Source organism: Macaca mulatta, chromosome 6, assembly GCF_049350105.2.
Source record: "Macaca mulatta isolate MMU2019108-1 chromosome 6, T2T-MMU8v2.0, whole genome shotgun sequence".
NCBI lineage: Eukaryota > Metazoa > Chordata > Mammalia > Primates > Cercopithecidae > Macaca > Macaca mulatta.
In genome coordinates, this window is record NC_133411.1 from 141,565,796 (window position 1) to 141,588,333 (window position 22,538).

General features: G+C 50.2%; 1 protein-coding gene and 1 long non-coding RNA gene across 2 annotated transcripts; both read left to right on the top strand.

Annotated features, from left to right (window-relative positions):
* Positions 1-1,741: 1,741 nt before the first annotated feature.
* LOC114678713 (uncharacterized) lies at positions 1,742-6,342 on the top strand. The gene is made up of 3 exons (XR_003730177.2): positions 1,742-1,971; positions 5,264-5,438; positions 5,720-6,342. It is a non-coding gene; the product is annotated as an uncharacterized LOC114678713 (long non-coding RNA).
* Positions 6,343-13,167: 6,825 nt separating this feature from the next.
* IL4 (interleukin 4) lies at positions 13,168-21,505 on the top strand. Its single transcript, NM_001032904.1, is given in 4 exon segments — positions 13,168-13,302; positions 13,575-13,622; positions 18,786-18,962; positions 21,404-21,505. Coding segments are annotated over 4 exon segments (462 nt in total).
* The last annotated feature ends 1,033 nt before the right edge of the window (positions 21,506-22,538 follow it).

A 22,538-nucleotide genomic window follows, 5' to 3' on the forward strand; every position in this document is an offset into this window, starting at 1 on the left:
AGCTAGCTCCCGGGGGTGGGGACGTGGCCTGAAGGAAGCCCCACCTTCTGTCTGCCGTGCCAGCGAGGACGGAGAGACTTGGGCCAGGCTGTCAGGGTTCAAGGAGGGCATGAGGAGCAGACGGAGACCCAGGAAGTCTCACGATCACATCTCCTGAGGACTGGCCAGCTGTGTCTGGCACCACCCACACATTCATGTCTCCCTCACAACCCAGGAGGCCGATGAGAACTGTGAGGCTCAGAGAGCGTGGGTGGTTTGCCTAAGGTCACATAGCTACTTCCTCACTGGGGTCCTGGGGCCTCAGAGCTCATCTGAGGTAAAGAAGCAAAGCTGGGATTGGGGCCCAAAACTCACTTTAACTCCAAAGCCCACACACTTAACCACCCTGCCTATTTCTGTCCAAATGTCACCTGTCCTGAATGGAGTTTTTCCCTCTGTAAGATTGTCATCAACCTGTTTGGGCCATCTCACTGACAGCGAGTTCCCTACTATTTTTGAGAGGCAGCCCATTGCCTTTCTGGACAGCTCTCACCATTAAGGTGCACACACGCACCGCCTCTGTGAACAGGGCTCTGGCTAGGCCACTCCTCAGCAGCTCTTGTTGCTTCTCCCTTGGCCCTGGCCAGCAGCTGGAGTGCAGAGACCAGCAGGCCTTACCAAGCCACAGCTCCAGGCCATGCCCGTCAGCAACGTTTTTCATTGTGACTCTCTGGGAGGTGCCCAGGGCAGAGGGTGACTCCAGGATGGGATGCCTTTGCAGTGGGTGATAGTCATCAAGGACCAGTCTCAAACTTGTAGTGGCAGGCAGGTGCCCTCCCTGGGGAGCCCAGAGCCCCACGGGGACACCACAGTGATGCTCAGAAGTCCCTGAAGGCAGCCGCCCTCTGCTGCTCACGGCTGTGTCATTCACGCAACAGCAGAGGACATGGCAGGGAGTTGACCAGGGGGCTGATGATGGCAGTCAGCTACTCCAGAACCACTCACTTTCCCCACGGAGAGGCAAGGGAAGAAGGCAAACCCGACAGTGCAGGGGCAGGGGACACTTGGCCCAGAGGAGAGAAGACTGTGGGGGTGAAGAGGGTGGTGGTGCAAGAGCTGGGTCTCCAGCAGGCTGTCCCGGGCAGGGGACAGGACCAGCTCTCTGGTGCCAAGCCTATTAAGTCCTGTCACATTTGCTGAGGGAATACCTGCAGGGGACCACCACAGCAGACATCTGGGCTAGTGACAACCAAGACACCACATGCACTCCAGGTTGAGCCCCAGAAAGAACTCTGTAGACACAACCAGGGTCTGCTGCGGGGAGCTGTATGTCCTCCCTCGGGAGGGCCTCCCCTCTGGAGGTGAGCAGCGGCTGCTTCCGCGGAGGGTGGGAGAGTCTCGGAAGCCAGAGGAGGTGGGTGGGATTCAGGGTCTCGGCATTCTGAGTCTAGGGTTTAAGGCTGGAAGGATATTTATGGAGGGCAATGACTTTGTAAACAGGACCTAGCAATCCATCTCCCATCTTTGACCCATGTCCTCTCTGCCAGCCAAAGTATTGCCCTGCCTATCCAGAAAGAAGATGGAAACCCTTCCAGTGAAATTCCACGTGACTCCTTCAAGAACAAAGACTGGAATTGAGACTGATGTGGGGCAGAGTTCCTCAGGATCCTCCAAGGCCCTGCTCTGAGCCACACATTCAGGACGGCCTGTGAGGCAGGTGCACAGTGCGGACGGCCAACGGCCGTCCCGGGCCCCACCACTAGGGGTCTGCAGCTTGCCACTTCCTCAGCCACTGTGGAGCTCCTGTCTCTCACACCTTCCAGGCTGCCCCCCAGGAAGGGGGCCTGTGGTCACTGGCAGTGCACCCTGTGCTGGAGAGGGCATGGGGCTCTCCAGCGATGAGGGATGCCTTACGGAGCCACAGAACCGAGCTGCAGCTGGTGGCGACAGGGAGAGGGCCCTGTCAGGAATGAGAAAGGAAGACAGAACAAGGTAGGTAAGTGTCAGTGGCTGCAACTGTGGCTGGGAACCTCCCTCCCTGGGGACTGACCCCTGGCGGTGTTTGCTGGGAGTTTTCTCTAACCACGTGGCCTAAGTTCTTTCATAAACAAGGCAAGCCCTCAGCAGGGCTCAGAGAGAGGGGGGTTGAAAAGGGAGAAGAGTGCTTGGTGAGTGGGAGGAAGAAGCTGACCATGGAGCCCAGGTCGGGGAGCCCCTTGGCACCTCGGGAACCCCAGCCCAGGAGGTTTCACTGGAAGAGGGGCTGGGCTTAAGTGAGAAGTGAGATACACGCGAGTTTCCGGTGAACCAAACACCTCAGTTTGCTGCTCAGATGAGGTGTCAGAAAACACTCCCAGTCACTTGGCGGGTTTCTCCGAGGCTGGCCCCCTGTCCCGCGCAGGACGAGAAGGAGCAGGCCCCAGGGGGACCAGGCCCATCTCTTATTTCCTTGTGACAGAGGCAGCAGCTTGAAGTCTGGACTTCATCTGGCCCAGCGGCTTATCACTTTTTCATTATGGTCAAAGAGAAACGTCTTCTGCTTATGACCTTCATCTAGCTGGTCCATGGTAACACATTGCAAACCTGTTCCCCGCTTCGCCTGCCTCCCTTCTAAGGAGGCCCGGCTGGGGCCAGGCTGACTATGTTCCAGACAGGACTGCCTGGCCAGGGACACGCTGGTCAGCTCCTATCTGGCCTTTCTAGGGGTCCAAGCTGGGGTCAGGACTGGTGCTGTCTCCTCAGCTGCCCTCCCCCACACTCATAAAGCCCCATTATCTTCATTCATTTCTCAGCTCCACCCAAAAGCAAGAGGGCAAGGGTTTGCAACAAACTTTCCCAGATCAACTGATTTCTCAGCAGCAAGGGCGGGCCCCATGACAAAGCCATTTGAAATCCCAGAAGTAATTTTCTACTTACGACCTCACTTTCTGTTGCTGTCTCTCCCTTCCCCTCCACTATACCTTTTCTTGTGGAAAGTGATTCTCTCACAGTGTCGTTCAGAAACACCCCCAGCCATGTGCTGCCTGCCCCGGTAGACGCTGCTGTGTGGTCAGAGGTGACGCAGGCACCAAAATTAAATATAGCAACTCTTGTCAGCTCCGCTCTCTGCATCACTACGGACAAGCGTGCGGGGGCCGGCACCACTTCCCCAAACCCTCAAGGGAGGAAGGCCTGAGCCACCCATGGCATCCCCTGTAGACCCACAGCCCGATGGCCTGTTGGCCACATGGTCCATGACTCCCTGCCCAGCCCAGGACCCTGTGCCAGAGGAGCTGTGGTGATGCCACATTAGAAAAAGCAATTTTTATTTACTCTTCTTTCTTCTGATCTGTTCCCACATTTTCTATAATGAGCATGCATTCATTTTCCAATGGGAGACAAAGATAAATTTCATTTTAAAAAAGCAAAAAGAACATGAACGTGATGTCTGCATCATGGAGGGAATGTACTGAGACAGGCTGGTGAGGAGACCTGGCTGCAGCATCCCCCCGCTGGACCAGCACCAGCACCCCTCAGACCAGCCTAAGTCCTCCCTCAGGAGCCGGCCCCCTCAGGAGAGGAGGGGGGGTCTGCAGGGGCCTGCAAGGCAGCCGCTCAGCCAGGCAGGCCTGGCACTGCAACTCCCACGGGCTGGCACTCTTGGACCCATCAGATCTTGCATTGTCAAAGACAGAGGAAGGTGCTGCCTTCTTGGGGGTCTTCGCCAGGCCCTGGCCTGCCAGGGCACAGGAGCCAGTGGGAGTGGGAAGGGAAAGGGTGGGCCGCCCATCTAGCTCTGAGGCTGAAGTGACATTAACACTACAGGGACAGATGGCGCATTCCTGCAGCCTCCTCAGCAGCTCTGCCTCTCTTGGGAAAAGGACCTTCCACCTGCTTCTGAAAGGCAAGAGAAGCCAGTGGCCTGCAGAGCTACTTCCCCACAGCTCTGCAAAGCAGTCTACACCACTGCCTGCCTGCCTCAGCTCCCTCCTCCCCTCGGTCCCTGTGCCCTTGGATGAGGCCCTCCATGTGACTGTGCTCTGGGTCCCATCCCTTCCCCTCTCAGGGACACAGGCAGAACATACAGCTCAGGGTGAAACCAGCCCCAGCTGTATCCCTGACTTCTAGTGTTGTTACTTCAGCCACATCTCAGTGCCTCCGTGGAAATGGAGCTCCACTCATTCATTCGACAAGTATGGATTGAGGCCTGGCCTGGGTGTCAGACCCTGTTCTAGGTGCTGTGGGTCCACTAAATAAAACAAGGTTGCTTCTAGCAGGGAGACAGACTAAGCCAACAAGAGAGCACTCAGTGTGTTGGGCGGTGGTAACCACTCCTGAGGGAGACAGAACAGACCGGGGCTGCACGGCAGGGAGGGCGCCGTGTTACACGGGAAGGTTGGAGAAATCCTCCCCATGCGATAAAATGAGAACAGAGATCGGGATGAAACAAGGGGAGGGGACAGCCGTGCACAGATGGGAGCAAAGTCATAAAGGGAAAGGGAACTGCAGTTGCTAAGGTCTTGAGCAAGAGCAAGCTGGGGATGCCCTTCCCAGCACTCACGGGTGACCCTCGGGCTGGAGTAGAACCTGTGGCGAGGGCAGCAGGAGCCCAGCAGGACCTCAGAGGCCAGGACTAGGCTTCACTTTAAGTGGGATGGAGTGATGTGGTCTGACATGCATTTGTTTTTTTTTGTTTTGTTTTGAGACGGAGTCTCGCTCTGTCACCCAGGCTGGAGTGCAGTGATACAATCTTGGCTCACTGCAAGCTCCACCTCCTGGGTTCACGCCATTCTCCTGCCTCAGCCTCCCGAGTAGCTGGGACTACAGGCGCCTGCCGCCACACCCGGCTAATTTTTTGTATTTTTAGTAGAGATGGGGTTTCACCGTGTTAGCCAGGATGGTCTCGATCTCCTGACCTCGTGATCCGCCCGCCTCGGCCTCCCAAAGTGCTGGGATTACAGGCATGAGCCACCGCGCCCTGCCAGTCTGACTCACATTTTAACAAAGTCACCGTGGCTGCTGTGTGGAGAACGCAATGTGGGGGCGAGTGCGAAACAGAGAGATGAGCACCAAGGCTCCCGCAGAGATGCTGGTGGGGAGCGATGGTGCGTGTGGTAGTGGAGGACTGGAGAGGGGCGTGTGTGTAAGATACATGTATACATTATACTACTACTGTATATATTATTTACTTAAACAGTATATTATATAATGCATAAAGTATAGATATATAATATATAAATGTGCATATATGTTAATATTATTTATATCTGCTATGCAATTACATTTTGAAAATCTTCTATTACAGAAAATTTCAAATATACACAAAAGTCACTCCCAAGCATCCATTGCCCAGCGTCAACAATGAGCAACTCATGGCCAATTTTGTCAATTTTGTTCCATCTCTACCCCTGTCCCTTCCCCACCAACACCAATCCGAGATGTCACATCAGTGAAGGGAGAGGCTTTGGGATGGCCTGGAGGTGAGTGTGTGAGGTGTTCCTGTGTTGTGTGTGAACAACTGCAAGGATGGAGCTGCCACTCACTGAGTTAGGGCAGCCTGTGCTGATTGTGTCCCATTCAGAACACAGCTGTCAACCACCGATGCAGCCTGCAGCCCAACACAGCTGCCCTCCCAGATGCCCATACCGAGTTCCACCTCATCTGGCCCCTTCCTGTGCCCCCACTGCACTCAGACATTTCATGAGGTCACTGATTATCAACTCATCACTCTGTGCAGCAACGTGTGTCTTTCCTTATCTAGCCTCACCTACGAGGAACATCGCTGCCACTGACCACTGCTCCTCCTCTCTGGGCCTCTCTCACGCCAGGACTCTGCGCCCTGCATCATCACCTTCCAGCGTCATGGGAGTCCCCTGGCTCATTTCTTGTCCCCTGTCTCCTCTCACCCCCTGGCCATATTGTTAGGTCAACAGGAACAGAGGAGAGCCAGGGTGACACCATTTTAAAATCGACTCCATCTTAAAACTAGCTAGGTATATTCCTTGCCAGTCACCACCCATGGTCATGAGATGTTTATGCCAAGGAAGCAGTTTAGTCATGCCCGCAAGGACAAACTCCCACAACAGCAGAATGTCCGGGTGTCCTGATGTCTCATAACAGTATATGCTTTCAAGATAGTTACAGTAATGCTTTGATGTACTTACTCACTAAAAGGCCAAGGATAAAACGTTCTTTAAATCAACAAAGTACTACATTTTGTGACACTGTCAGCCCACCCACACACAGACATAACTTAGCTTGGCTTTTGTATAGACAAGACCCCTATATAAGAAAAACCTTTAGCAGATGAAGCATTCCTGCTCGTGCTTTCTGAGAATAACCTACTCTGAGTTGCTTTCAATAAACCATCCCTTCTTTACTGCACTCCACGCCTCGCCTTGAATTCCTTCCTGTGTGAGATCCAAGAACCCTCTCTTGGGGTCTGAACCAGGACCCCTTTTTCCAGCAACACTGTGTTCTTTCCCGCAGCTTAGTCAACCTCCATGTCTACTGCCTGCAGGCTGGACCCTCCCCGGTGCTCAGAGCATGGCCCGCAGCAGCCCCTTAGCTGGTGGCTCCCACCTGCCGCCTGCCCTCCTCCCCTGCCTCCTCCCCAAGCCAGAGACCTGGGGCCACCTGCGACCTCCTGCTCTCCCTCATCCCCACATTCAGTCACTTCCAAGTGCTATTAATGATGATGGTCGTGGTGATGGTGATAGATGGCATTTTCTGAGGGCTTGCGACATGTCAGTCACCACACCAAACACTTCATATTTGTCACCTTCTATAGTATTCCCTTGCCCCTGTAATCAGCCCAGTTTTACAGAGAAGCCTGGACAGAGGAACTTTTCCAAGGTAACCCAGAGCTGGGATTCAGAACCAGCCAGGTCCCATGGGCACCAGGACACCAGGTCTTAACCTGGACACTGTGCTGGGACAAATGACTCAAGAGCCCACAGCTCTCCCTGCCACCGTCCCACCTGATTCAGGCCAGCTGCCTCTGTCACGGGTGCCTGCAGTGCTCTGGCTGGGTCCCCTCAGCCCATGCTCCCCTCCTGGGAGCCCTCTCTTCAGTGCCCCCGGGGCCTTCCACTGGCTGTCCCCTGCCTGCACTCACCCCACCCTGCAGCCCCTGCTCCTGGCTAAAGCCGGCTCATCCCTAACTCTGCTTAAGTGCCCCTCCCTCAGAGAAGTCTCATGTTTTCCCATGACAAAGCCTGTGGGGGTTGGAAAGCACTCTCCTGGGTGCTGACCTGCAGGACTGACAGAAGAGGAGAGAGGTGAGATTCACCTGACTCAAGGACCACAGGAATGGCTGGGACAGCAAGCATCAATGGACGAGGCCCATGGAGACTGGGCTGCATTGCGCGACCTGCATTCCTTTCTCGGAGTTGAGTGCCGCGTTTCTGACTCCTTTGAGGCGAGCATCTGGCGTCTCCAATTAGATGAAGGCTGACAAGCTGTGAAGGGGAGGGCAGCAGACACCATGTACTTGGTCATTCAGACTGGGGGTGTCCTGGAGCAGACTCACGGTGTGGGGGTCAGGTGGGGGTGTCCTGGAGCAGACTCACGGTGTGGGGGTCAGGTGGGGGTGTCCTGGAGCAGACTCACGGTGTGGGGGTCAGGTGGGGGTGTCCTGGAGCAGACTCACGGTGTAGGGGGTCGGCAGAGGCAGCAACTTTGGGATCCCGGCACTACAGCCTCAGGGGTGGCTCACCGAGTGGGTCAGGTCTTTAGGGTTCCGGGCCCAGCCTGGAGCCTGCCCCTCCAGCCCTCCTGACATTCTTATAAGCACCTACTTTCCTGCATGAAATCCTTTCCTGACTAAAGCACCCACAGCCGTGTCTGTTCCCTGTAATGAATCCAGATACTAAAGCAGGCGGGCTGCAGTGTGAGGATGGCAACCCACCAGAAACAAGGACGGCAACTCAAAGACGGAGAAGGAGCACATCCAGGAGGAACCTGTGCGGAGGGCCCGTCTGGCCAGATCTCCACTGCCCTGTCCAGACTTGGGCTTGCCTAATAGATGAAGCATCATCAGTCATTCCAGCAACTCAAGATATGAGCTGTCATCATCATCACAGCACTCACTGTGTGCCAGGCACTATTCTAAATACTTGAAAACTTCAGTGTATTCATTCCTCAGAGCAACTTCATGAGACAGGGACAGCTATGACCTCCATTTCACAGATGAGGCTGAGTAGCGCGCCCAACGTCACACAGCCAGGAGGCACAGCAGCCAGGCCTGACAGACCACCTGGGCCCAGCGTCCACTCTCTTAGCCACCGTGTGCTACAGCAGCCTCTGTTAACAGACGCCCTTTCTGGATGACCCATGCCAAGTACTTTCCATGGAACCGCTCACTTGCTCCTCACAAGGAAGAGTCACATTATTCCCATTTCACAGGTGAGAAAACCGAGACCCAGAGAGAGTTAATGATCTATCCATGGTCACAGAGTTGACAAGGGCTCGTTTGCTGGACTCCTAAGCCAGTGCTCATAACTGCTACGTTCCAGGGCCTGAAGGGAAAACTCTGCATCCACAGAGGAGCCAGCGCCGGTTCTCAGCTCTCACACAGAGAAGGGGACGGGGCCTGTGACCCACACACCCAGAGACAGCACAGTCTTCAACCTCCCTCCTGAACTTTGGTGCCCGTCCCACCACACCCTACCAAGACACTGCCCATGGCCCTGCAGGCTCGGAGACTCCTTCGCAGTGGTTGTGGTGGAGATCACTGCCCTCCTCTGTCATTGCCCTGACAATGCAGGCACCCACCTTCCCCATCTCTACCCACGTGCCGCACCTGCCATGGTGCTGTCCCTGCAGGTGAGGATGGCCCATCCCCCACTTCTGCCCTCTGGGGAGACTCCTGGTCACTCTCGAATGTTCTGGACAGTTTATCCTTTCACCTTTGGCCCCACTCCACCACTGACACAAACAAAACAAGCTGGATTCTGCTTCTGAGCTAAAGCTGCCCACCTAATATTCCCTTTTCACTCACCAGCTCTGCCCTCAGAGCCTCAAGCCCAGGTTCTGCCCATTAGTGGGTGCTTAGAAAAACACCAGCTGGACACATAAATGGCTGTTCCACTGCCCGCCAGACACTCCAGAATCCTGCCCTCCCCACCAGCTCCCCTTCTGCACCCCCGACTCTCCTTGAGAACCTGTTTGGCAGAAGCCCTCCAGCAAGTCTGCAGCTTGACGAGCTCCCTCCTGTGTTAACTGGAACCGCTGCTCTACTTCATTCCACATAATAGTTCATCGGATTCAAAGTCCCCACCTGCCTTGGAAGCAACCACCTGCCCTTCTCATAACTCTCCCCCAGTGTGTGCAGCGAAGAACCAACTTTACCCAAGAAGTCTGGCCTTTGTCCTAGCTCTTGGGAGGTCCCACCAGCTACAAACCCTTGGAGTAAAGAATGTGGCTAGTCCTTGTCACCAGTTCCCAGGAGGTAGCCCCAAATTCCTAGGGATTTCCCAAGTGATAGGAGTATCTTATTATTCATGGTGGACCCTGAGAGTTTATGCCAGTGAAGTGACTCATGGTGGGCCCTAGGTAGTTTTTGCTGACAATATGACCATCGAGGGGCTGGCCACGCCACTGAGGTTTTGTGATATCAGCCTGGCCTCCTGGAAGGAAATCTGGAAGATGAGTTCAACCCAGTGGCCAGTGATTCCATCAACCACACCTACATGATGAGACTCAAAAACTCTGGACCCCAAAGCTCAAGTGAGCCTACATGCTTGGAAATACTCAGCATTTTGTCACACGTCAAAGTGCTGAGCAGGTGATGCCTCTGATGCCACAGGGGGAAGACAATGAGAGTTTTGTGTTTGGGCCCCTCCTCCATCTCGCCCCTGTGTCTCCTCTTTTGGCTGGTTCTGATTTGAATGCTTTTGTTATGATAAAACTGTGGCCTTATGTATAGCACTCTCCTGAGTTCTGTCAGTTATCCTAGTGAATTCTGGAACCTGAGGGATAGTGGAAACTCCCAGATTTGCAGCCAGTCAGTCAGCAGTGAGGGTGGGCTGGGGACCCCTGAATGTGCAGCTGGCAACCGAAGTGAGGGCAGTTTTGTGGGGGACCATACCCCTCACCTGTGAGGTGTGGCTCATCGCAGGTGCTTTGGCATCTGAAGCCACTGCATTTAGTTTGGTAACTCTGCTGCCCAGTCCCAATGGAAGGATCCTAAATATGGTCTAAGGACCTTCCTGATAAAATTATCCAGATTCTCTCCTTCACAGAACTTGAGGCACTGCGATAAGATCCAAAACTATATATACACAGTGGAATACTACACAGCCTTAAAAAAGAAGGAAACCCTGTCATTCACCACAACATGGATGAACCTGTAGGACATTATGCTAAGTGAAAAAAGTCAGACACAGATAGACAAATACCACATGATCTCACACATATGTGAAATCAAAAAAAGTCACACTCAGGGAGGCAGAGAGTAGGATGATGGTCACCAGGGGCTGGGAGGGTGGTGATCAGGAAGATGTTGGTCAAAGGATATAAAATTTCAGTTGGGAGGAATAAGTTCAAGAGAGCCACTGTACAACATGGTGACAACAGTTGATAACAATGTTTTGTATACTTAAAAATCATGAAGAGAGGCCAGGTGCAGTGGCTCACCCCTGTAATCCCAGCACTTCGGGAGGCCAAGGCGGGTAGATCACCTGAGGTCAGGAGTTCGAGACCAGCCTGGCCAACATGGTGAAACCCTGTCTCTATTAAAAATACAAAAATTAGCTGGGCGTGGTGGCAGGCACCTGTAATCCCAGCTACTCAGGAGGCTGAGGCAGGAGAATCGCTTGAACCCAGGAGGCGGAGGTTGCAGTGAGCCGAGATCGCGCCATCACACTCCAGTCTGGGCAACAGAGTGAAACTCCACCTCAAAATAAGTAAACACATAAATCACAAAGACAGTAGGTTTTAAATGTTCTTACCAACAATAAATATGTGAAGTACTGTATAATTAGCTTGATGTAGCAATTTCATAACATATGCACATTTTAAAACATTATATCATACAGCTTAAATATATAGGCAATATTTATTTGTCAATTTAATAATAATAATGAGGGAAGAAAAGATCCAAAACAGAGGCAAAACCTTGGCCAGGCATGGTGGTTCATGCCTATAATCCCAGCACTTTGGGAGGCTGAGGTGGGTGGATCATTTTGAGGCCAGGACTTTGACACCAGCCTGCCCAACATGGTGAAACCCGGTCTCTACTTAAAAAATAAATAAATAAATAAATACAGATATTAGGCAGGCGTGGTGGCATATGCCTGTAATCCCAGCTACTCGGGAAGCTGAGGCTGGAGGATGCCTTGAGCCCAGGAGTTCAAGGCTGCAGTAAGCTATGATCACCACTGCACTCCAGCCTGGGTGACAGAGTGTGGCGGCCGGGGGAGTGGGGGAGGGGGTCGGGGGGGGTGGAAGAGAGGCAACACTTTAGCAACACACATTTTTAGATGATCTTCCAGAAGAAATTCATAGGGAGGCCCAGGCACGGTGGCTCATGCCTGTAATCCCAACACTTTGGGAGACCGAGGCGGGCGGATCACGAGGTCAGGAGATCAAGACCACCCTGGCTAACACGGTGAAACCCCATCTCTACTAAAAATACAAAAAATTAGCCAGACGTGGTGGCGGGTGCCTGTAGTCCCAGCAACTCGAGAGGCTGAGGCAGGAGAACGGTGTGAACCCAGGAGGCAGAGCTTGGAGTGAGCTGAGATTGCGCCACTGCACTCCAGCCTGGGTGACAGAGCGAGACTGTCTCAAAAAAAAAAAAAAAAAAAAAAAAAAAGGAAATTCATAGTGAAAAGAAGGTCAGAGACGAAGGGAAGGGAAGGTTCCGGGAGAAAAGCAGGGGACAGGCAGGGCCCAATAATCCTGCTGCCCATGAGCCCTTACTGGGAGGCTGGGTGGGCTATGCACAGGGCCCAGGCACCTGAGTGAATGGCGGGATCCTTACGTTCACGGCTGGGGTGAGGCAATGAGCACCTTATTGTGTCCACATGAATTCAATAAAAAACAAGCAGGGCGGGTGGTGGGGCACTGACAAGGAGAGCTGATTTGTAAGTTGATAAGACTGTAGCTCTTTTTCCTAATTAGCTGAGGATATGTTTAGGTTCCATTCAAAAAGTGGGCATTCCTGGCCAGGCATGGTGGCTCACACCTGTAATCTCGGAGCTTTGGGAGACCGAGGTAGGAGGATCACTTGAGCCCAGGAATTTGAGATGAGCCTAGGCAACATAGTGAGACTCTTATCTCTACCAAAAAAATAAAAATAAAAATTAGCCAGGCATGGTGTGGTGGCACGCACCTGCTACTCGGGGGGGCTGAAGTAGGAGGATCACTTGAGCCTGGGAGGTCGAGGCTGCAGTGAGCCCTGATCACAACACTGCATTCCAGCCTGGGTGACGGAGTGAGACCCTGTCTCAGAAAAAAAAAAAAAAAAAAGTTATTCCTGAAACCTCAGAATAGACTTACCTTGCCAAGGGCTTCCTTATGGGTAAGAACCTTATGGACCTGCTGGGACCCAAACTAGGCCTCACCTGATGTGGCCTGTCCTTCTCCAAACACCTAAACTTGGGAGAACATTGTCCCCCAGTGCTGGGGCAGGAGAGTCTGCCTGTTATTCTCCCTCTACGCAGAGAAAGAGCCCCAGATCAGCTTTTCCACGACAGGACAGTTTCCAAGATACCACCTGTACTTGGAAGAAGCCAGGTTAAAATACTTTTCAAGTCAAACTTTCTTGATATTACTCTATCTTTCCCCAGGAGGACTGCATTACAACAAATTCGGACACCTGTGGCCTCTCCCTTCTATGCAAAGCAAAAAGCCAGCAGCAGCCCCAAGCTGATAAGATTAATCTAAAGAGCAAATTATGGTGTAATTTCCTATGCTGAAACTTTGTAGTTAATTTTTTTTAAAAAGGTTTCATTTTCCTATTGGTCTGATTTCACAGGAACATTTTACCTGTTTGTGAGGCATTTTTTCTCCTGGAAGAGAGGTGCTGATTGGCCCCAAGTGACTGACAATCTGGTGTAACGAAAATTTCCAATGTAAACTCATTTTCCCTCGGTTTCAGCAATTTTAAATCTATATATAGAGATATCTTTGTCAGCATTGCATCGTTAGCTTCTCCTGATAAACTAATTGTCTCACATTGTCATTGCAAATTGACACCTATTAATGGGTCTCACCTCCCAACTGCTTCCCCCTCTGTTCTTCCTGCTAGCATGTGCCGGCAACTTTGCCCACGGACACAACTGCCATATCGCCTTACGGGAGATCATCGAAACTCTGAACAGCCTCACAGAGCAGAAGGTGAGTACCTATCTGGCACCATCTCTCCAGATGTTCTGGTGATGCTGTCAGTATTTCTAGGCCATGAAAACGTTAACAGTTGCTAGAGAAGTTGGAACTGGTGGTTGGTGGCAGCCCGGGGCACACAGCCAGGCTTCCCCTGTCACTCTTTTTTCTGAGGGTTTGTAGGAAGTTTCCTCAGTTGGAGGGAGTGAGAGATGCTCATCAAGGACTGCTCTGTCCAGTTGGAGGTTAACTCTGTCTCTTGCTCTCTCATTTCTGCCTGGACCAAGACTCTGTGCACCAAGTTGACCATAACGGACATCCTTGCTGCCTCCAAGGTAAGAAGCCGTCCCACGGTCTGTTTTAGCAAATGGGGAGATCCATCCCCAAGTGTCTGAATAAGAAACTTGTCTAATGGAAAACAAACGGGCCCAAATTAACTCTAAGGTGTTAGATGTTTTCAAAGAACGAGAAGTCTGATTTTTACTCTTAAGTGTGTTTTGGTCTTTCTGGTTTCACTTGATTTAGATGTGTAATAGAAAGCTTACATGCTATAGTCCTGACTCAGATCCTGGTCAAAGAAAAGCCCTCTTGGGTTTTACTTAGCTTTGGCATAGTGCCTGGAACGTAGGAGGCACTCAATAAATGCCTGTTGAATGGGAGAATTTTTCTGGCCCATACATTTCTGAAAAACCAAATACTCTCACAGAAACAGATATTGAGATGACAGGTTGAGGGAGCTTTCATTTTGTCTAAGAGACTTCCTATGGCAACAGAAAAGGTATCACCAGAGCCCCTCCTCTTCCACAGCCTGGCCACCTAACAGCCCTCTGGGTTCCAGGGCTGGCGGTCCAGGGCTCCTCAGCTTGCTCTGGCGGGCCGAATTCCCGTCCAGCTCGGTCCGGAACCATCCTGCTGGGCAGCGTCCAGCACATCCCTGCTTCCGGTTGCCTGGGCACCTCGCCTCTCTGCCTCCTGTGCTGCCTCACCCCCACCCCTCTATCTGTAGTGGGAGGAGATAGATTTGACAGCTGATAGTGCATTTTCTCTGACAAACACATGACTACAGCCGTATCAATAGTTTTGTGCATTTCAGTTCCTGTTTTCATGGAAACACACAGCTGAGAATGAAAGCCCCAAAGCCTCAATTTCACAGTGGTCTCCTAACTACTGCTTTCCATGCGAACTAGGGGGATGATTTGGCCAGCAGTGAAGCCCTGTGTGTTGGGCAGGGTCACGCCCTGGCACCCAGGCCATAGAACAGGGCCCATCCTGCTTCCTGAGGGAAACTGCTCTTCGGGCCTTTATCTGGACTATCTCATTCATTAAACGTTATCCCAGGAGTTCAATACAGGATGAGATTCCTGAAGGGTAAATCCACACTTTGTTTTTTTTTTTCTTTTGAGATAGGGTCTTGCTCTGTCACCCAGGCTAGAGTGCAGTGGTGCGATTTCAGCTCACAGCAGCCTCCACCTCCCAGGCTCAAGCTAACCTCCCACCTCAGCCTCCCAAGTAACTGGGATGACAGGTCTGCGCCACCACGCCTGGCTAACTTTTGTATTTTTGTTGTAAAGATGGGGTCTTGCCATTTCATTTTGCCCAGGCTTGTCTTGAACTTCTGAGCTCAGGCAATCCATCCACCTCGGCCTCCCAAAGTGCTGGGATTAGCCACTGCACCTGGACAACAGTTTGTGTGTGTGTGTGTGTGTGTGTGTGTGTGTATACACAAAATTTCTAAGTCCTTCCAACCGAGATGGCTCCTACTAGAAGCCAAGAGTCCACCGGGTTGAGCACTGGGTCTCTGGAGGCCTGTGGCACTGCTGAGAAGGCTCTAACAAAGCCAAGGGAAGGGCCACCTCACTAGAAGTCAGGCCTGGAGGAAGGGTGAGGGTTGAGGGCCTGGAGGTGAGACTGCCTATGGTTTTAGACCCCGCTCTGCCACTGACAGCTGTGTGGCTGGCCTTCGGCACATCTTCACACCTCTCTGCACCTCAGTTTCCACGTGTGAAGATACGAAAGTGATTCTGAAGGTGATTGCAAGGTTGATTGGAATCCAGTTCTTGAGTTAGTGGAAAGGGTTATTGTGAGATGATATAACCCTGATTAAAAGCAAGGACACGTTGCAGAGAAGCGATGATTCTAAGAAGGAGGTGCCCAGGTTGGAAAGGATCAAACCCTCCAGGATGCTGAGCCTGGGGCTATCCATCTGGGCTGTTTCTGGAAGACCTCCAGGCGCAGGCGAGGACACCACTGCCCTCCCGTCCTTAACTCCCCTCTTCACTCAGTCCTCACTCACCTCCCTCTCACACACACAGACATCTCCTAGAACAATCCCCACTGCCTGCCTTTACTCTTACCTGTCTCATTCGCCTTCCCCGAACTTCATCCTCCTGGAGTTCTCAATCTCACTCTTCTACTCTTTTCTTCCCCTCGAAGATTCAGCACTGCTTACTTACATGTTAAGATATTTCAGAACAGTGAAATGTTGCTATTTTCAAAAACCTACAAAGGTGGTATACAGAGGAAAAGGTACTTCTTTGTGTTCCCAAAGAAAACATCTTTCCAAAATCCAGCCTATTGATTTTATTTCTTCGGGGGGAACAAGAATTTTAGTATCTCTAAGTTGGGTAGCATTCTACTCTTGGCAGTTGCTGGAAAGAAGGCACTGATCTAGGTCCTGGGCTTCATAGGTAACACCTTTTGGGGTGTCTATGAAGTCAAGGCTGTCTGAGGAACAGCAAAGTGGGAAGAAGCAAGCTGGCTGGTCGATGAAGGGTTTCTTGGGTGGACAAGTAGATGGAGCTATTTCCTACTTACCAAAGAGAGCTAAAGTTCATAATTCTACAGAGAGTTCCATAATGAACCTCAAATATCTCTGTTTTTTGAAGGAGTTTCTCATATAGAGCACTAGCTGACTACCCTGGGCAGGATGGGAGATAATGAATGCAGTGCCAGTCGGGCTGGATTTGTATGGTCCTCAGTGAGGCTGGTCAAGAACCAAGTCAGAACTCTCACAGAGTCACTGCCACAGAAGAAATCTCCTAAGTGGCTGTTTCCTGACATTCCCGGGAGGGACAGACCTCCTTCTCAGTCACTCCCTAAGCAGTTCTGAACGGTGAGGTCAGCCAGGCTGTCAAAGTGCACTCCCTGAGCCACTGGCAGACACACTCAGCAGCCGGAGCTAGACAGGCAGGTAGAAGGAGTCCAGGGTCACAGCAGGGATGGAGTGTCGCCCCCTCGCTGCGATACCAGAGCAACTAAAACGTAAAGGCCTTGCACTAAAGCTGCCCTTAGGATGTATTCTTTTAAAGTTTTTCCATTTAATGCAGACTCTTTTCAATTCTTATTTTATCCTTGTTTCCTTTAGAAAGTCCTTTGAAAAATATCTTTAGAGGATTTTTTCCTATACTATGTGGCCATATATGGGTCAAAATTAAGTTTAATTTCCAGGCTCCAAGCCAGCATTTCAGAAAAATCTCACCAAGGTTTGTGGGAAAAGAAGCAAAGGCTTTTTGGCCTTCTTGAAGCTCACTGTTCCCTCTGCAGCAGCATGCATGTCTGCCCACCTCCAGACACTCAGGTAGCATGTGCCGCCCCCCACCAGCCCCTGTGTCCCCTCCACCTCGACTCGCCCACAAAGCACAGAGAGGTCTGTTTCTTGGCTCCAAGAGCCCAAAAATACTGACACACTCTTATATTTCCAACTAGAATCAGGAACCAGGAGTGACTCTCAGTCAGTTCATTAAGTAAATGTCTTTCCAACCGCTCTGCCCATGGGACGTCACGCCCCACAGAGGAAAGGGGAAGCTTCTGTAGCCTGGGATTCTGGTGCCTCAATCTGGGTCTAGATCTTCCTGAAAAAAAACGTTAAAATATGAACTGCATTCCTAGAATGTAGCCTATATAAATAAGAGATGAACACAAAGATTTATATAGTTTACTCACTGCCACTTATTTACAGAAAGAGAAAGCTGCTGTAAATAAGGCAAATTACAATTGTAAAGGGGCCTGACAAATGACAGCACCACTATGCAATACGTTTCTATGCAGCTCTCAAACCCATGTTCTCAAATACCACCGAAGGGCTTAGGAAATGCTTATAGTATGTGCAAAGGGTAAAAAAGTTACAAAACAGTATCAATAGTTGATCCCTATTTTAAAAAGTGTTTTTTAAAGTGTGATGATATTTACCAAAATATTAACAGCAGTAGTTACCTCTGGCTGATGGGATGAGTGAATGTACTTTTGTTGAATATATAATTACCTTTATAGTAAATACACGTTACCTTGATCATCAGAAAAAAAAAATGTAACCGTAAGAACTTGAAAGCTGCTTGGACAGTGCTGCTGATAGAAATCCCTGAGGATCTTGTCACTGTTCTGATTCAGAGGGTCTGGGTGGGGCAGGGGTGGTCTGAGATTCTGTATTCTAAGAAGCTCCCAGTGATGTCCATGATTCTGGTCATGGACCACACTTTTGAGTAGCAAGGGACCAGAGCATGTCGGGGGAGAGGCTGGGGATAGCTTTATCTCAACTGGATAAAGGAACTAGGCTCAAGCTAAGAACCCTCTCCAAGTTCTGCATCTTTGTTCTTCAGTGAAAAATGAGAGGACAGACTAGTTCAGACCGAGACAAAATCCCTCTCCTGGGTTCCCAATGACTTGTCTCCCTGTGTGTCCATTCCCTTCTCTAAGGTTAAGGGCCCCAGGAAGAGCCATGTGGCCAGACCCTCACAGTTGCCAGCATTTCAGGGAGATTCTCACTCTGCACCATTTGGGGCCAAAAGGCCCCTTACAGAAACTCTGCCCAACGCTCAGCTCAATGGCACCTGCTCCCAGAGCCTCCCCTGATCTCCCAGGACACCTTTCCCCAATCTGTACACTTATCTCTTGCTGCCTGGGGTAATGTCTTAGCTCCTCACTTGGACCATGTGCTGCTCTCATCTCCCATGGGGAGGACCAAACGGATAGTGCTGCCCAAAGCAGCAGAGTCCAGGCCAAAGGATGTGCCCTCATTTATTCAACAGGCATGCAGGATTTCCAGGGAAAGCTGGATTTTAAAACCTTTGGGAACGAGAGCAGAACCTGACTGAGAGCTCATGTGGGCACTGTCCATAGCAGAATAGCTCATGGGGTATAGAGATACGGACGCGGAACGTGGGCTGTAGCGATAGATAGTCCTGCATTCTAGTCCCCACTGTGCCCTTTCCTTGCGGGGTGGCTTTATTCAGGTACCCTGTCAGCAAAATCCTCCAAGAGAAAAGAAACTGGGGGGTTCTGGGGAGAAGGCTGCTGTGTTTGCAATTGGGAGAGGTTGTTGACAGAGGTTTGTGTCTGTGGCAAGCAGCCTTCCTTCAGTGGAATACTTGAAGACAGGTCTGTAGTTGAGCAAACTCACCTCCATTTGTCCCTCTGGAAAGAAGAAATCAAGAGGAAAAAATCTCTTTCCCATCCTCCAAATGGAGCTGGCACATGGCTATCTGTGGCATTTGTCTTTCCAGAACACAACTGAGAAGGAAACCTTCTGCAGGGCTGCGACTGTGCTCCGGCAGTTCTACAGCCACCATGAGAAGGACACTCGCTGCCTGGGTGCGACTGCACAGCAGTTCCACAGGCACAAGCAGCTGATCCGATTCCTGAAACGGCTCGACAGGAACCTCTGGGGCCTGGCGGGCTTGGTAAGCTGCACTGTATTCCTAGCAAGCTGGCAGCATGGCTCCTGGTGGACAGCAGCCTCACTTCTAAACACTCCTCCTTAGGAGCTGCAGCACCCTTGGTCAACCCATTCATTCATTCACTCATTCACTAAGTATTTGTTGAAGTTCCATAAGTGCTGGGTGCGGTTTTAGGTGCTGAGGACGTGTCACTAAAGACACGCAGGCCAAGTCCCTGTTCTCGTGGGATGTTCTAGTGGGAGAGTTAGAAAAACAAACATGTAAAATGATGCCCAGTAGTGATACGTGCTACAAAGAAAAACATAGGAATAAAGAACATAAGGGTCATGGGGGAGGGGGCTGACTTAGGAGCTGGTGACATTATCTGAGCAGATATTTGAATTAAGTGAGGGAGCAGGCCACATGACTAACTGGGGAGAGACCATTCCAGGCAGAAGGAGGAGCTATGCAAAGGCCTTAGGATGGAAATGAACTTCCTGTATTTGAAGACCAGTAGGAAGGCCAGTGTGGCTGGATCACAGTGAGTGAGGGGGAGTTTCTAGGACAGCAGATCACACAAGGCCTTGAGATTCCACCACGAGTATGGCAGGGAACACCTGCAGAGCTTTGGGCAGGGCAAAGACTGTACGATCTGATTTACGTGATTTAAAAGGGTCAGTCTGGCTACTGTGTGGTAAATAGGCTGAAAGGGGGAGGCATAGAAGCAAGATGGCCTGTTGGGAGGCAGTAAACCAGGCTAGAGATGATGGTGGCATGGACAGGATGGGAACAGTGGATAGATTTGGGATATGACTAAAAATAAAACCAGAAAGATTTGCTGACAGATCAGTTGTAAGGGGTAAGATACAGGGGAGGAAAAGATGACCTCTTCGTTCCTGCCTAAACCCCTCTGGCGATGGTTGGTACCGTTTATAGAGCGATGGAAGACTGGGGGCAAGGCAGGGCTGGAGGTTAAGCAGAAGATCAAGAGTTCAATTTTGTACATTGTACATGTAAGGTGGCTGTTGGACAGCCAAGTGAAGATGTTGAGAAGATGGTTAGAAAAGTCTGGAACTTATGGGAGAGGTCAGAACTTGCAGTACAAAAAGGAGAGTCCTTAGATAGATGCTATTGAAAGTCTGAATGACAGAAAGGGAGAGATGAAAGGACTGAGCCTGAGATCAACACATGGAGGTCAGGAGAGGAGGATCCAGTAAAGGCGCCTGAGACTCCTCAGACCAGTGAGGCAGGAGAACACTGGAGAGTGGGCGGTATCCCAGGAGGCCGGTGAGGACACTCACGGAGGGAGGGTCGACTGTTTCAAATGTACTGAAAGGTCAGGTCAGGTAAGGACTGAGAAAGGCCCCTGGGTTTGACTGATGGAGGTCATGGGTGAGGCTGATGTAAATGGAGAAGCAGGAAGGAAAGTCCAGCTGGAGTGGGCTCACCGAGGATGGGGCGGTGAGAGAAGCCAAAGAAGGAACAGTGAGGGCAGAACACTCTTTGAAGGTGTTTAGCTATAAGGCTGCAGAGAAACTGAACCATGGCTGCAGGGCGGTTATGGAGTGAGGGAAGCTCTTTTAAGGTGGGGTGTATACCCAGCATGCTAATGCACCTGGGGGAACGGTCTGGTGGAGTAGGGAGAACTGAAGAGAGGAGAAGGAGGAGGAATCATTAGAGGGCAGAAGTCCTTGTGGCCCAGAGTGGGTGTTATCTAATATCGAGTGGAGGAATTAATTGGCTTTAGAAGAGAACAAGGACATGTATCCCTTCTTTGGGCCTATCACCTTGTAGACAATGGGATAGGTCATGGGATAGGAACTTGGCACAACACATGTTCTCTTTTAATTCTCTCCATTATCTTATGAAGCAGGCAAGTAGGCAAACAATTGTCCCGACTTTAAAAATAAACTGAAGCTTTTATAAATTAAGTAGTATGTTCTCAGCAATACAATTAATAAATGGTAGAGCTGAGATTCAAACTGAAGCAGTGGCCTGGGGTAGCATCTGGAACCCTTCCCACCTTTAGGGCTGCTGTGCTGCAGTGCTGCTGTTTAATGACAGGAGGGCCACATGACTGAATCTCTCTCAGCAGTCCAGGCAGCCATGCAGAAGGCCCAGTAGAGCACGGGCAGGTCTGAGCCAGCACCTTCAAGTTCTACCCTCTGAGCAAGCACCTAGCTGTGACACACCTCTCCAGAGACTGCACTCCCCGCCGCCCTGCCCACCGCAAAAGCAGATAGGTAATGGTATACAGTAACCATTTCTAGAAGTGTAAGTAGTATGCACCCAAAACAGGCAACACCTGCTGGCCTAGTGATAGAGACGACTCCCAGTCAGGCTAGACTGGAGGCCTTGGTTTGGTAAGTGTTCAGGTGGCAAGTACCAGAGTAGGCTTGATCAAGTAGACAGGCAGGCAAGACAAATGCTTACCAATGCAAGCTAATTAAATGCTTCTTTTGTAGAACTCCTGTCCTGTGAAGGAAGCCAGCCAGAGTACGTTGGAAGACTTCTTGGAAAGGCTAAAGACGATCATGAAAGAGAAATATTCAAAGTGTCGGAGCTGAATATTTTAATTTATGAGTTTTTAATAGCTTTATTTTAAAAATATTTATATATTTATAACTCATCATAAAATAAAGTATATATAGAATCTAACAGCAATGGCATTTGAAGTATTGGCTATGTTTACTTGACAAATGAAATCATGGCTTGCAACTTTTAGGGAAATCAATTTAATTTACCAAGAGACTATAAATGCTGTGGGAGCAAAACAGGAAAGACTACTTCCCCCTCAAGGAGCTCCCTCTCGAGTTAGGGATATAATGCACAAGATAATTAAAGAATACAAGGCCACACAAGATGTAAATAAGACACTGTGGGTCCATGAGTGCTACGGATTACCATATATTTCTCAACAGAAAAGGTATCAACTGGATGTCTAAAATGTTCTTCCCCCATTGGCACAAGGATTGTTATACTGAGTCTACAGAAAAAAAGAAGTAATCCTTAGTACACCACATGGCTCTACAGTGAATGATATTTAAAGTCGTAATAATGTAAATTATCTTGACTCTCAAGTCTTAGAACCAACCAATAGACAAAGCACAGAAGACTTGATGATGATTAGAGAACAGACTACAAATTGCTATCCATGGAACAATATAAGAGCTATAGCTGGAAAAAGCTGGGAGGGGAAAGCAGAAGAAAAGAAAGAGAGGTGGGCACTGCTATCTCCAGCTTGCATGGAGAAGGGGGAGTTAAATAACACTGTCTACGGTGGATGGAACAAGAACACAAGGTTTAGGGATTTATCAAAATTACAAAGGTAATAGAAGAATGAAAAATAATTTACTATAAAAATTTGGAAGAGGTAGAATAAATTAGGTAAATTTTCTTTCTTCAATAGGGAAATAAATATACGATATCTAACATTGATAAAGCAAAAAACAGTTGGTAAAAGTGGTCATAGATTGACAGTTGTTGCAGCTGGGGATGTGTACAGGGGGTTGATTATACTATTCTGCTTTTATACATAATTGAAAGTTTTCATAATAAAAAGAAAAAACAATAATGAATGAATCAAGAAATCTTTGGAAT